Source organism: Myxine glutinosa, chromosome 3, assembly GCF_964187855.1.
Source record: "Myxine glutinosa chromosome 3, kmMyxGlut1.1, whole genome shotgun sequence".
Taxonomy (NCBI): Eukaryota; Metazoa; Chordata; class Myxini; order Myxiniformes; family Myxinidae; genus Myxine; species Myxine glutinosa.
The window spans coordinates 102,529,066-102,543,925 of NC_136263.1; the positions used below are offsets into that span (position 1 = coordinate 102,529,066).

The 14,860-nt window shown below is 44.9% G+C and overlaps 1 protein-coding gene across 3 annotated transcripts in view; it reads right to left on the reverse strand.

Moving 5' to 3' along the window:
* LOC137414234 (uncharacterized) overlaps positions 1-14,505 on the reverse strand; it is a 72,899-nt gene extending 58,394 nt beyond the window's left edge. For all 3 annotated transcript variants that reach the window (XR_010981849.2, XM_078774352.1, XM_068099715.2), the window contains exons 1-2: positions 14,392-14,505; positions 1,981-2,918 (exon numbers count right to left, since the gene is read on the reverse strand). Coding sequence is in view for 2 of the 3 variants with exons in the window: in XM_078774352.1 (XP_078630478.1) it covers positions 1,981-2,364 (384 nt within the window). In the remaining variant the exon portion in view is untranslated. The remainder of the gene's footprint in view (positions 1-1,980; positions 2,919-14,391) is intronic.
* Positions 14,506-14,860: the final 355 nt, after the last annotated feature.

A 14,860-nucleotide genomic window follows, 5' to 3' on the forward strand; every position in this document is an offset into this window, starting at 1 on the left:
GAAAAACAACACCATAGTACACATGGCTCCGAAACCACCGCTACACACACACACACAAGATAAGTCACCGTCTCCGCACCTTAATGACTGCCAGAACATCTTGGGCAATTATTAAAGTTTAAAGATATCCTGAAACCCCCAAATTGCATTACTAAAGCCTCGGACAACCATATATATATATATATATATATATATAGTTACGGATTCTTCACTTTCCGTTGTTGTGGTTTTCATCCACTTGAAACATTTTTGGTTGTATGTACTATTATTGTTATCGTTTAAGTGAAATAGAGATCACTGTTTTCAAAAGGTAAAAAAAGTTGGTGTTTTAAAAGAAACCGGAAACCGGATCGGGAACCAGACGAAGAAGAAGTGGAAGAAGGAGAGAAAAAGGAGGCGGAGCAAGTGAGGTCGGAGAAGGAGCCGAGCTGCTTGGAGGTCTGGAGTAAACGCTGGCGAACGGGGGTCACTAGCGAACTTTGGGGTTTCCTGGGAAAGGGATTCCTGCGACCGAGTTGTTATCGCTGTGACAGATAAACCTGCGTGACAGGTTTTGCGGTCGATTCCAAAGAGAATCATTGGAGTGCCGTTACGTCTCGAGAACGGACCGTTGGCCATTTTGCCTCGCGCCTGATTTCGCATCGCTCCAGGTTTTTCATCTCGCTCCAACCATTTCAACGCATCCAGCCGTTAGCTTGGTTTGCATGTGTAACGTGGATTTCGAGTGGGAATTTGCGGTTCGCCGTGTGGGGAGCCGTTGAACATCCATACCCGAAGGTGTGATTTCCCAGTCGCCTCTTGAGGACACCTTTGCCCATCTTTGGCAGTGTGACTGTCAACCGAGCGGGATTCTGGTCTCGATACAACATCGTTCTGACGATCAATGGAGCGTGGATCGACTTTGGTTTGTAGCTGGGACAGAGTCATTGGGAATGTTCTTTTCGCTCACTTGGAGCACAGTGAGTTATATTGTACGAAACTGATGGTACCATCATAGGAATGATATATTGGTTGTACAATTGATTAATATTGTTATTGCTGTTATTCTTGTGTGACCTTAATACAATACTTGTTTGTTGGTAACAATTGGTGTGGTTTCACCATTGATCTTTGACACACAGAAATTAACACATCTTTCTGCCGTGACTCCTCTCGGGGCTCGGAGGTACGCTGTGACCGGGGTTTGGGGAGGAGCACGTAACAATATGTACACACATATGGTTGTTTTGTGTTGCTGAGCTAAACGTCAAGTAATTGTTTGCTCATTAAAAGTTGGAGAACTGAAGCTTAATTCATTTGAAGGACTGGAAGAGCTTTGGAACACCATGTATACACCATCGTCGGTTTCACAAATAACTGGTCGCATCTACTCAAGAGCTTTACGGGCACATTTCCTTATTCAGGAACCGCTTGCTACCCGACTCAAAGGTTTACAGATCTACTCGTGATGCTTATGGCCTTGAAACCCAAAAACTCCTGTGTTTCTGTTGAATCTACGCACAAGCAAAGACCCACAGAAGCTCCAAGAAGCTTAACTCACTCCAAGAAGTAATAGGTGACTTAACGGACAACCTGCTGTTCCTTCACGGTATCACTGGCTGTGAGAAGACGTCAGCTCCATACCAGACTAATGGCCCCTTCAAACACACGTGATCTTGACATTGCGTCTTCTGCGTACACCAGCTTCAACTTGTCGAAAATGTCAGTGCCGCTTTAATTTAGTTTTACCAAAAGCTTGATGATTCTCTGTTCCACAAATTTGTCGTTCTGATATAAAACACGATCTCAACACTTGTGATGTTAACAAAACACATCTGATCGATACAACAGCCAACATTGAACTGATAGGAACATCATGATGCACACCCAATTACAAAACCAAAGCCAGTGCTGCCACCTGTCGAGAAAAAAAAACATCAGTCATATAACTTCATTGTCAGATGTGATGTGTACACGCACGCACGCACACACACACCTGACCTTAGAGGATGTTGTGATTTCAGTTGAACCAAGTGTAGAACAAGGTGATTGGGCAGATGATGAAAAGCTGTTGGCCATACGAGATTCTCCAATGTGCAGCAAAGATTTAATTGCAGCATAGTGTCCCTCCTCCTCCTCATCATCCTCCCCCTCCTCCTCCTCATCCTGATCCTCATAATCCTCCTGTACTTGCTTTGAACTTGGCCCCACATCACAGCCAGACACCTCTGTTGGCTCAAAACTCTCAGCAAGCTCAGTCATTGTTAACTTCCTTCCAGTAAGCGACACCTTATTTGTGCATAGAATTTCCATTGTAGAACAGTCAGAAAAATTTCCATGGCAAAGCTTTTCCACTTTGTTTTCTGCACAATTGATCAATGCCATTTCCTCTGGAAGAATATTCGTTCTTCTACAATTGGAACAATTTCCTCTACGTTACAAACATCTCTTTGGATGTCTTCAATCAACCCGAGTTAGCCTCAAAAATCTGTGCTTAGTTTACTCATCATTATCGTGAGTAAAATATTTTACTCATGCAGTTATCTTTCTCAGTGAACTTCCAGTTTGCTTGGGCAATGCTAAAAAAAAAATTCCACCTGGAGACTATAATTTGAGGTAACCTTTGTAAAAGTTTGAACTTTTGGACACGGTTCACAGCTCGTTTTCAGTTGTGATGGCCTGAAGGAATACTTGGCAAGGATTTGCAACCTTGTGAAGATATAAAGGTACTTTCCCTGTACTACTGAGTGATGGAGGAGCGAGAGGTTGAGGGGATATCGAAAGGTGAGTTGGAGGAAGAGTTGTGGACTGGATTGACTATGAAAGAAGTAGGAAAATACATCAGGGGAAGTAAGAAACAATGGGAAGGAGCAGCTCCAGTTGAAAGAAGAGACCTTCCACTGGGTCCAGGTTTTTCAAACGGTTTTTGACTCGCACACCTAGGTTAAAAAAAAAGAAAAAAAAAATCAGAAAAAGAGCAAATGGCAGCAACAGTAAACACATCAACTTCAACGATATCAACATAACACAGATTGTTCCTTTTGGTTAATTTAACAACAGCATAGAACACAATTGAAATGCATACCCTAGAAAGGATGAATATTTTAAAAATATGCAATATAAAGTAGGTTTAAGTGCATTTTCATAAGGATGAAAATTGTTGGCTCATAATTGTCCCATAGGTACTCAGTCCGTAAAACTGTTCTTTGCGTGACGGACAGACAGACCGACAGACTGACAGACAGACAGAGGGACGGAGTGCAAACCTATAGCAAACCTATAGGCGTACACCGGTAGGGGACTGATAAGGGATGAGTAGGGATCCAAAGTTTTGGGGATAACCCCCCTGCCCCCCATTCCCTCAATCGGGAGCCCCCATGCTCCAAATTCAAAAATTACGAAATCGGAAAATGTAAGACCGAGCGATCCTGTTTTAATGGCTGCACCATCATACCCACAATGGACGTCCACCAGTGTCACACATTTCCATCAAGTGGAAGGTCTGTTTCTTGTATCAGAGCAATCGCTTGGTAAACAGTTTGGAAAACAAGTCTGGAAAACTGTTCTTTGAGTGACGGACAGACGGACAGACTGACAGACAGACAGACTGACATGGAGGGACGGAGCGCAAACCTATAGTCCCCTCCGGTGTACACCAGTAGGGGACTAATAAGCCCGCAAGGTCGCTCCGTGGAGCAGCCTGCACGTATTGCACTATGTGTGAATTATATAATTACCAACTCACGTTCTGAGGTAACTCGGTTAAAAATTATCCAATTTGCACCAAATAAAGTTCATGAATGGTTGCACAGACCCCTACTTCTCACTAAAAGTGGAAACCGAATGTAAATTGGAGTTAAAACAGGGAATATTAACAGCTTTGACGTACCGCACTCCAAATTATAGTCCGGAAAACTGTTGGGGAAATTACCAAAGTTCAAAGTGCCATAACTTTATCAAAAATGATCGAAACGTCGTGAAGTTCGAACTTGATCTGTAACTTATCATGAGGAAACCATGTGCCAAGGTTGAAATCATTAGCATTAAGAGTTTAGAAAAAAAGTCCGGAAAACTGTTCTTTGCGTGACGGACTGACAGACGGAGGGACGGAGTGCAAACCTATAGTCCCCTCCGGTGTACACCAGTAGGGGACTAATAAGGGACGAGTAGGGAACCGTTTCAGGGGTAACTCCCCTCAGAGCAGGGGTAACTCCCCTCAGAGCCCCCATGATCAGAAATCGAAAAATTGAAGCCCAAGTGATTGTGCGGGCTACTGTCTCATATTCATTTGTCAAGTTTCAGAACAATCAGCCGAGTATTGAGTGAGGAGTAGCAAAAATTTAAAAAGGTTAAAGGACGGACGGATGGACAGACAGACACCACAATCCATTTTATAAGGTCATCTCTTCGAGATTGACATGACCTGAAAATTAAAAATTGCACTGGGTATCGAACTTGACATAATATAACTTAGAACAAATAGAACATAATAGAATATAATAGAACTTGACACACCATCATTTATGTGTCCTCGGCGAAATGGTATTCATGCAACAATAATTAATGATCGATAAATTGAAAAAAGCAATTCAGTGATGAAATCGAAAAATTCCGAAAGGATATTAAAAATAAGCTAACTTAAAGTTGTTTCGGAATCATGCAAGTCGTACAAAAACAGCTTGTGTACCATCTGGCTTACAGGCAATAACTTCAGCTAAACATGTTTCAAACATGAATTTTAGGTGAAATGGTAAGATACTGGTAATCTCAAAATGTTATCATAGGGGGAAAAAAATTGTCATTTAATACAACCTAGAAGGGGAGGATGCTGGGGGAGGTGGAGCAATTATATTTTGTGCCGTGACCAATAGTCCCCCCCCCCCCCCCCCCCCCCCCCCCCATCAAAATTAACATAAAACGCAAGATGTCCAGCTTGTACTGTAGTAAGCAGCCACATCTGTTTCATTATTTTGTTGAGAATGTCAAGATTCTCAACACATTGTTGTAAATTTCATCTCATGTCTATAAAAATAAAGCGTCAAACTATGGAAACACAAAATATTTTTAAAATGTTATAGCCAGCGAAGCCGGTGCTGTTAGCCGGCGAAGCCGGTGTTGTGAATGAACGTGTATTATGTTGAAAAGCCAGATTTTGCTGGATCCTTTAAGAATTTCGAAGCTTTGACGCACCAAATCGCTCCATGGAGGCCGCCATCTTGCGGATGTGGAAGTATGCATTAAAAATTGTGAAAAAGTTCAATAGGAGTTTGTTTCACCCGTCTGTTTGATTCACAATCTTATGCACCTCTAATTTGTAATTAAAATACTTTAAGATCAACCTCGTTCCCCAGGCCCACACAGGCCACGGACGTATATAAAAAACCTGGACCCGCAATGCGTCTATCGCTCCCACGCGAGCTAATGAAGTCACCGGAAGCAGTCCGGCGGCCATGTTGGTGTGACACTCCCGCCGCCCCGCGAAACTTGAAATGAGTCAGTTTGTTCATCAGGTGTTCAACGTACTTTGACATATTTTGTGTGTATGTAGTATGAAGGTAGTATGTAGTATGAAGGTAGTAAGTATTAAAGTAGTAAGTATTAAGGTAGTATGTAGTACCGGTATGAAGGTAGTATGTAGTATGAAGGTAGTATGTAGTATGTAGTATGAAGGTAGTAAGTATTAAAGTAGTAAGTATTAAGGTAGTATGTAGTACTGGTATGAAGGTAGTATGTAGTATGAAGGTAGTATGTAGTACGAAGGTAGTAAGTATGTAGATAGTAAGTATTAAGGTAGTAAGTATGAAGGTAGTATGTGGTATGAAGGTAGTATGTAGTATGAAGGTAGTAAGTATGTAGATAGTAAGTATGTAGATAGTAAGTATGTAGTGGTATGTATGTAGTATGTAAGTATGTAAGTAAGTATGTAGTAAGAATGTAAGAGGTATGTATGTCGGTAGTATTTATGTAGGTAGTATGTATCTAGATAGTATGTAGGTGGTAGGTATGTATGTAGTAAGTATTATGTAGCAAGTATATAAGTAGTATTATGTAGTGGTATTAGTATTAGTGGTATGTAGGTATTATGTATGTAGGTTAGGGTGCACACGGTGCCCCCATATGAGCATATTGCCCTGTCCCTGTTTTTATTTTGTTCCAATCATTAAAATAATAGTCCTAGTCAATTTTTATGAAAATTGGACTCTATTTATGTGTCCCACCATTCACTTGAATATTTCCAAAAAAAGGCCATAAGCCACCATTATAACAATATTATGGTAAATAGGCTGACTTTAATTCCAGCACTAGTATCATTATTTGTTGTTGTTTTTTCTTGAGAGTTCAATGTGAATTGATTTACCTGTGTAAAGTTGTAAATAGAAATGCCAGGGATGAAATGTCCAGACAGTTGCCATGGAAACTGCTGCTAGATTTGGGCTATTTTTAGACATGCACACAGTCTAGACACAGTCTAGTCTAGACACACTAGACACAGTCTCGACATTGTCTAGACATAACAATGCAGTCACAATATGAGCTGATTGACTGATCTGCTCTGTAGCAAGTATATGCATTATGCAGGAACTGATCCTGATGTAGCTGACATGTTTGTCTTTGGCCTGTCATGACACAGATGCTATTACCCAGTTGTAGATATTGACATACATTTGTGATACGTTTGTGTGCGCTGCCAGAATTACGAGCAGAGAGGAAATATTATGGAGGAGGATAAATCATCACAAGATGCTGGTGTTCTTGATATCTGCTCAACTGATGAACTCCAGCATGAATCTACGCCAGGCTCGCCAGCAACTGCAGCAGGATCTAGTATTCTAGTAGAATGAAAACAAGAAACTCTTCTGAGATATTTGCACTAGGTCAATCGATCACGGACGTTGATTCAGAAATAACTGGATCTCGCTTGCCTACAGCACTACAGGTCCTTCGGTGTCTGATATTCCATATACAGGATGGATATTCTACCAACAAAACCAAGTGGGATTGTTCCAAGCTGGTGCTTGCAAAGATTCAGCCTTTTTATGAGAAAGCAAACGTTCCTTTGATATGTGATCGCAAAGCATGTGAAAAGATCTTGAAGCTGCACGATGAGAACTCCAAACTAAGACAAATCCCCAAAAGTCGCCGTGACATGCCAACTGTTTTGAACAAAGTCCATGAACATGAGCAGGATCTTTCCAAAACATTCCCACTCTGGCCGCTTGATGCTGAAGAGAAAATGAAAACTCCTGAGGACATCAAATTCCTGCAGTCCATGAAGACAGATCGTATTGCTAGCTTTGGAGGTTTTGACGCTTCCCTCGCGAAACAGAAACAGAGATCAGAACAACGCAAGCTTCTGGACAGATGAAGGCAAGAAAAGGCAGAAGCTGAGATGGCGGAGTTAACTGCTACAGCAACATTTGAGAGCAGTTCTGATACTGATCCTGGTGACACCGAGGATGGAGTGGATCTCTTGCCAGGAACCTCTATGGATACACATCCGAGAAGAAAGCACAGACGAGTGGTACATTCTGAGTTGATAAAAGTCCACAAAATAAAAAGTCCACAAAAATGATAAAAGTCAGGGACAATAAAGACATTGTTGGACCAAAAGTCATAAGCAGCTGATTCATGAGTTTGTTGCCTTTCTGTTTTGTGTATGTTAGCCAAATTGGCCATTATGTTCAATTAATACATTGTTGAATACATGTGTGAACTTGTGAAGGAATATAAAATGTACTTTATATCAATATCTGAACTATGTCTGTCATGCATTAATATTTTCTGTCGATGTTTGCTAACAAAACAAATCCCTACATGTGTCCTTTGTATGTATACCACCTATTTCTGTAAGCGTTTATTGCCGTTTATTTGTTTTTGCCAGTGAATATTCAAAGCAGTGGTGGGACACATAAATAGTTTCTAATCTTCTTGAAAGTTTGCCTGGCTTTCTTATTTTGGAATAGGAATACAATGAGACCAGGGACAGATTGATTCTATAAAAAAAAATTTTTAAAGGGGCACCGTGTGCACCCTAATGTAGGTAGTATGTATGTAGGTAGTATGTATGTAGGTAGTATGTATGTAGGTAGTATGTATGTAGGTGGTATGTATGTAGGTAGGTATTATGTATGTAGGTGGTATGTATGTAGGAATTATGTATGTATGTCGTTTGTATGTAGGTGGTATGTATGTAGGTGGTATGTATGTAGGTGGTATGTATGTAGGTGGTATGTATGTAGGTGGTATGTATGTAGGTGGTATGTATGTAGGTGGTATGTATGTAGGTGGTATGTATGTAGGTAGTATGTTTGTAGGTAGTATGTTTGTAGGTAGTATGTTTGTAGGTAGCATGTTTATAGGGAGTAAGTATGTAGGTAGTATGTCTGTAGGTAGGTAGTATGTCTGTAGGTAGTATTTATGTCGGTAGTATTTATTTAGGTACTATGTATTTAGGTAGTATGTATTTAGCTAGTATGTATTTAGCTAGTATGTATTTAGGTAGTGAGTATTTAGGTAGTGAGTATGTATGTAGGTAGTATGTATGTAGGTGGTATGTATGTAGGTATTATGTATGTAGGTAGCATGTATGTAGGTAGTATGTATGTAGGTGGTATGTATGTAGGTGGTATGTATGTAGGTAGTATGTTTATAGGTAGTGTTTGTAGGTAGTATTGTAAGTATGTAAGTAGTATGTATGTAGGTAGTAGTTGTATGTTATGGTAGTATGAAGTGGTAGTAGTAGTATGTTGTGGATGCTGCGCACACACGACTCGATTGCCAGAGAGGTATGCCACAACGCGTTTGGATAACAAAGAGTCTTTATTCCAAAGCTCGTACTGCAGCACTGGGCGGGCTCGAGCTTAGAGCCCACATATATGTGCCGAGGCCACGCCTAGTCCCTGGGCGTGGCCGATCGGTCGAAGGGCGGGGCATGTGCCTTCGATCCCCGCCTGGGCGCTCGCGCCACCCACTGGTGCGCGGAATTATTGCCCCTTGTGCCCGCCACACGCGCCCCCCCAAAATTCCCACGCACCTGAAGCGTGAGTTTGCGGGGAAGTCGGATGACCCGGCGGAAACGCCCCCTGGCGATGGGTGCAGGGCTGGGGGGTAGCGGGCCGGCGGGGCTGGAGTCCGACCGCCGGGAGGCGGCCTCGACGCGGAGGCAGAGCTGCCCTGGGCCTCGGTGACGCGGAGGCCCGTGACGGCGGTCCGCAAGGCCTGGACGCCGGGGTCGGCAGTCTGGTCCTCCGCCATCCGGGCATAGTCGACCCCGAGGTGGACCGCGTGCACGACGGACCGGGAAAGGCAATCTGCCACCGGGTTGTCCTTACCCGCCATGTGACGGATGTCCGTCGTGTACTCGGACACGGCAGAGAGGTGACGCTGCTGCCGTGCCGACCATGGCTCGGCGACCTTGGCCATCGCGAAGACAAGGGGCTTGTGGTCGACGAAAGCCGTGAACGGGCGGCCCTCCAGCAGATGGCGGAAGTGTCGGACCGCCAGGTGGAGCCCGAGCAGCTGGTGGTCGAAGGTGCTATAGCGGCGTTCGTGCGGGCGAAGCTGCCGGCTAAAAAACGCCAGCGGTTGCCAAGCACCACGCACCCATTGCTCGTGCACCGCGCCCACCGCGTAGTCCGACGCGTCGGTGGTGAGGGCGATCGGTGCATCGGGCGCCGGGTGCGCCAGCATGGTGGCGTCGGCCAGGGCCAGCTTTGCGCCCGCAAACGCCGCGGCCATCGGCTCCGACCAGGCGATGTCACCTTTGCCCGGCTTGCCCCGGAGGGCCTCGTGCAAGGGGCGGAGGAGCTGGGCGACATGGGGCACGAAGCGGTGGTAAAAATTTACCATGCCCAGGAACTCCTGGAGCCCCTTGATCGTGCGGGGCCACAGGAAATCCCTGACCGCCTCCACCTTGGCCGGTAAAGGGACGGCCCCGTGCCTGGTAATACGGTGCCCCAAGAAGTCGATGGTGGCGACGCCGAAACGGCACTTGGCGGGGTTGATGATTAGGCCATGCTGGCCCAGGTGTTCGAAAAGCGTGCGGAGGTGGAGCAGGTGCTCCTCCCGGGATGCGCTCGCGACTAGGATGTCGTCCAGGTAGACAAACAGGAAAGGTAAGTCACGCAAGACGCTGTCCATAAGCCGCTGGAACGCCTGGGCCGCATTTTTCAACCCGAAAGGCATTCTTAGGAACTCGAAGAGGCCGAAAGGGGTGATGACGGCCATCTTCGGGACGTCGTCCGGTTGGACGGGGACCTGGTGGTAGCCCCGGATGAGGTCCACCTTAGAAAACACGGTCGTGTTTGCCAACCGGGCGGAAAAGTCCTGGATATGTGGGACCGGGTAGCGGTCGGGGGTGGTGGCATCATTGAGTCGGCGGTAGTCCCCGCACGGCCGCCATCCCCCGCCGGGCTTCGGCACAATGTGCAGAGAAGCCCAAGCGCTGTTGGAGCGCCGTACGATCCCCAGCCGCTCCAGCGTGGCAAACTCCGCTTTCGCCACGGCGAGCTTCGTAGGCTCGAGTCGGCCTGCCCGGGCATAGACCGGCGGCCCGACCGTGGGGATATGGTGCTCCACCCCGTGTTTAACGGCCACCGCTGAGAAGGTGGGCCGCGTGAGGGCCGGGAAACTGGCGAGGAGGCGGGTAAAGTCGTCCGCTGCCGGAAGCGTGCAAACTAAACTTGCCGGGACGGAACCTTCCAGCAAGCCGCTTGGCAAGCCGCTCGGTGAGCCGCTCAGCGAACAAGCGAGCGAGCTAAAGGTTTCGGCCTGGACGAGCCGTCTGCGCTTCACGTCGACCAACAACCCATTCGCACATAGGAAGTCCGCACCAAGCAGTGCCATTGGCACGCTGGCGGTCACGAACGACCATTGAAAGCGCTGCCCTCCGAACCGCAGGGAGAGGCAACGCTTCCCGAATGTGTGGATGGGTGTACCGTTGGCGGCAAGCAAAGCGGGGCCCCGGCCCGTGGTTTGCTCGTCGGACGTGGAGGACGCTTACCTGCGCTCCTGTATCGCAAAGGAAACGGCGCCCGGACAAGGTGTCCGTGATGAAAAGGAGGCTGCCGGAATGGCCGACGCTCATGGCCACAAGTGAGCGCCGGTCGTTTCCCGACCTGTCAAAAGAGCACGGCGGGCGACACGTTTTAGCCTGGCGGCCGAACCTGGCATGGTAGTAGCACCAGGTTTGCGGCGGTAACGGCCGCGCAAGCGGCGGTGGTGGCAGTAGTGGACGGGGCGTAGCAGCGGCCACGAGGGAAGTCGGGAGCGCTGGAGCCTCCGCGCCGGGATCCACTATGGCAGCACCGTACACGGACCGCGTGTCGCAGGCTGCGAAATACTTGTCGGCCTCTACGGCCAGGGCTCCTTTATTTTGGAACCGGCCAGCGCGAGGCGTACCTGTGCAGGTAGCTGGCGTAGGAAAAGCGCCCGGAATAAGAAATCCGGGGGCTGGTCTCCGAGCAGGGATAGCATGGAATCCATCCGGACGGATGGTCGTGTGTCGCTGAGGGCGGGAAGGTCCAGGAGGCGGTCGGCCCGTTCGATCTCCGTGAGGCCGAACGTGGCGATGAGGAGACGTTTGAGCGCCTCGTACTTGTTGTCGCCGGCGGGCGCCGAAGGATAGACACGACTCGGGCGGCAGTGCCAGGCCCGAGGGCGGCGACCACGTGGTAGTACCGGGTCTCGTCCGCCGTTCTGCCTCTTAGGTGGAATTGAGCTTCGGCTTGCAAAAACCAAATGTCGGCGTGCGCTTCCCAAAACTCGGGGAGTTTGACTGCGACGGCGTTGGTAGCCATGGCGCGTTCGGTGGTCAGCAACGGCTGAACCAATCGGGGTCACCAGTGTGGATGCTGCCCACACACGACTCGATTGCCAGAGAGGTAGGCCACAATGCGTTTGTATAAGAAAGAGTCTTTATTCCAAAGCTCGTACTGCAGCACTGGGCGGGCTCGAGCCTAGAGCCCGCATATATGTGCCGAGGCCACACCTAGTCCCTGGGTGTGGCCGATCGGTCGAAGGGCGGGGCATGTGCCTTCGATCCCCGCCTGGGCGCTCGCGCCACCCACTGGTGTGCGGAATTATTGCCCCTTGTGCCCGCCACAATGTAGTGGTAGTAGTAGTGCACGAGTTATTAATTTAAGGAAGTCCTTTCAATTTCATGATGTTAAAACAAATTTTAACCTGGCTTACAAATTAAAACCTTTGTTTTTATTAGTTTAATCATTCGCATCATATCGTTGGATTGACGGTATCATTTCGCAGCACTAAAAATAAACTCAGACAGAGATGAGGGTACACCAGCCAAACTTGTCCTTTCAATGCTATACATCTCAAGGCGTACGACAGCTTTACAATACAATAGTGTAAAAAACACCATAACATTTTCACTTCATATACAGGCAGAAACCGAAAAAAAAAAAAAAAACCACCTTTAGAGGCCATTTTTCCCCGCAAAGCGGGGACTTTGATATCGGGGAAACCGAAAGGAGTAGAGATTTATAATATTCGATAACTTTGTCACATTAATAATTGGCGATTGTTGTTTTTTAAATGGTTTATTCCCTATAATTTGGGTTTAAATAAAGAGCTGTTTAAATGAAGTTGTTCTATTATTTTTATACACAATAATTTTATTACGACCCCAACAGGAATCAAAAGGGTGTGGTATATATGTCGGTGGTATGTATGTAGGTAGTATGTATGTAGGTAGTATGTATGTAGGTAGTAGTAGTATGTTGTGGTAGTACGAAGTGGTAGTCGTAGTATGTAGTGGTAGTAGTAGTATTTGTAGTGCCAAGTTGTCATAGTAGTATGTAGTAGTAATAGTAGTATGTTGTAGTGGTAGTATGTTGTAGTAGTAGTATGTTGCAGTGGTAGTATGTTGCAGTAGTAGTATGTTTTAGTAGCATGTTGTCGTGGTAGTAGTATGTTGTACTAGTCGTAGTATGTTGTAGTGGTAGTAGTATGTTGTAGTAGTAGTAGTATTAGTAGTAATAGTAGTAGTAGTAGTAGTATGTTGTAGTGATATGTTGTAGTAGTAGTAGTATGTAGTGGTAGTAGTAGTATGTTGTAGTGGTAGTATGTTGTAGTAGTAGTAGTATGTTGTAGTGGTAGTATGTTGTAGTAGTATGTTGTAGTGGTAGTAGTAGTATGTTGTAGTGGTAGTATGTTGTAGTAGTAGTATGTTGTAGTGGTAGTATGTAGTAGTAGTAGTAGTATGTTGTAGTAGTAGTGTTGCAGTAGTAATATGTTACAGTAGTAGTATGTTGTAGTGGTAGTATGTTGTAGTAGTAGTATGTAGTAGTAGTAGTATGTTGTAGTAGTAGTATGTTGTAGTAATAGTATGTTGTAGTAGTAGTATGTTGAAGTAGTAGTATGTTCTAGTAGTAGTATGTTGCAGTAGTAGTATGTTGTAGTGGTAGTATGTTGTAGTAGTAGTATGTTGTAGTGGTAGTATGTTGTAGTAGTAGTAGTAGTAGTAGTAGTAGTAGTAGTAGGTTGTAGTAGTAGTAGGTAGTGGTAGTAGTATGTTGTAGTGGTAGTATGTTGTAGTCGTAGTAGTATGTTGTAGTGGTAGTATGTAGTAGTAGTAGTAGTATGTTGTAGTAGTAGTATGTTGCAGTAGTAGTATGTTGTAGTAGTAGTAGTATGTTGTGGTAGTATGTTGTAGTAGTAGTAGTATGTTGTAGTAGTAGTAGCATGTTGTAGTGGTAGTATGTTGTAGTGGTAGTATGTTGTAGTCGTAGTACTAGTAGTATGTTGTAGTGGTAGTATGTAGTCGTAGTATGTTGTAGTGGTAGTATGTTGCAGTAGTAGTATGTTGTAGTGGTAGTATGTTGTAGTGGTAGTATGTTGTAGTGGTAGTATGTTGTAGTAGTAGTATGTTGTAGTGGTAGTATGTTGTAGTAGTAGTATGTTGTAGTGGTAGTATGTTGTAGTAGTAGTATGTTGTAGTAGTAGTATGTTGTAGTGGTAGTATGTTGTAGTAGTAGTATGTTGTAGTGGTAGTATGTTGCAGTAGTAGTATGTTGTAGTGGTAGTATGTTGTAGTAGTAGTATGTTGTAGTGGTAGTATGTTGTAGTAGTAGTATGTTGTAGTGGTAGTATGTTGTAGTAGTAGTATGTTGTAGTGGTAGTATGTTGGCCGCAAGAAAATATGCTTCCCTGACCTATCCATCCACGTTATCACGTTGGTTTGTTTACAAGCGAGTGTCACAAACATGGCCGCCGACCGACTCGCTCTGACTTCAGCCAAGCAGGCGCATTGCGGCTTTGCAGTAGGGTCATATTAAATTTAAAGTCATTATGTATCGACTCATTAAAGGCAGTAAAAGCAAAGAAAAATACCCCAACTAAATCTAAATATGAAAACAACTGAGAATAAAAACAAAACCACAAAGTATTCCATACCTATCTCCCGCCTCTTTCGTTCGAACCTCAAAAACTAGGATGTTGACAACGATCCCAAATGGAAATGCACGAGTTATTAATTTAAGGAAGTCCTTTCATGATGTTAAAACGAATTTTAACCTGGCTTACAAATTAAAACCTTTGTTTTTATTAGTTTAATCATTCGCATCATATCGTTGGATTCACGGTATCATTTCGCAGCACTAAAAATAAACTCAGACAGAGATGAGAGTACACCAGCCAAACTTGTCTTGTCAATGCTATACATCTCAAGGCGTACGACAGCTTTACAATACAATAGTGTAAAAAACACCAAAACATTTTCACTTTATATACAGGCAGAAACCGAAAGGAGCAGAGATTTATAATATTTCATAACTTTGTCACATTAATAATTGGCGATTGTTGTTTTTTAAATGGTTTATTCCCTATAATTTGGGTTTAAATAAAGAGCTGTTTAAAGGAAGTT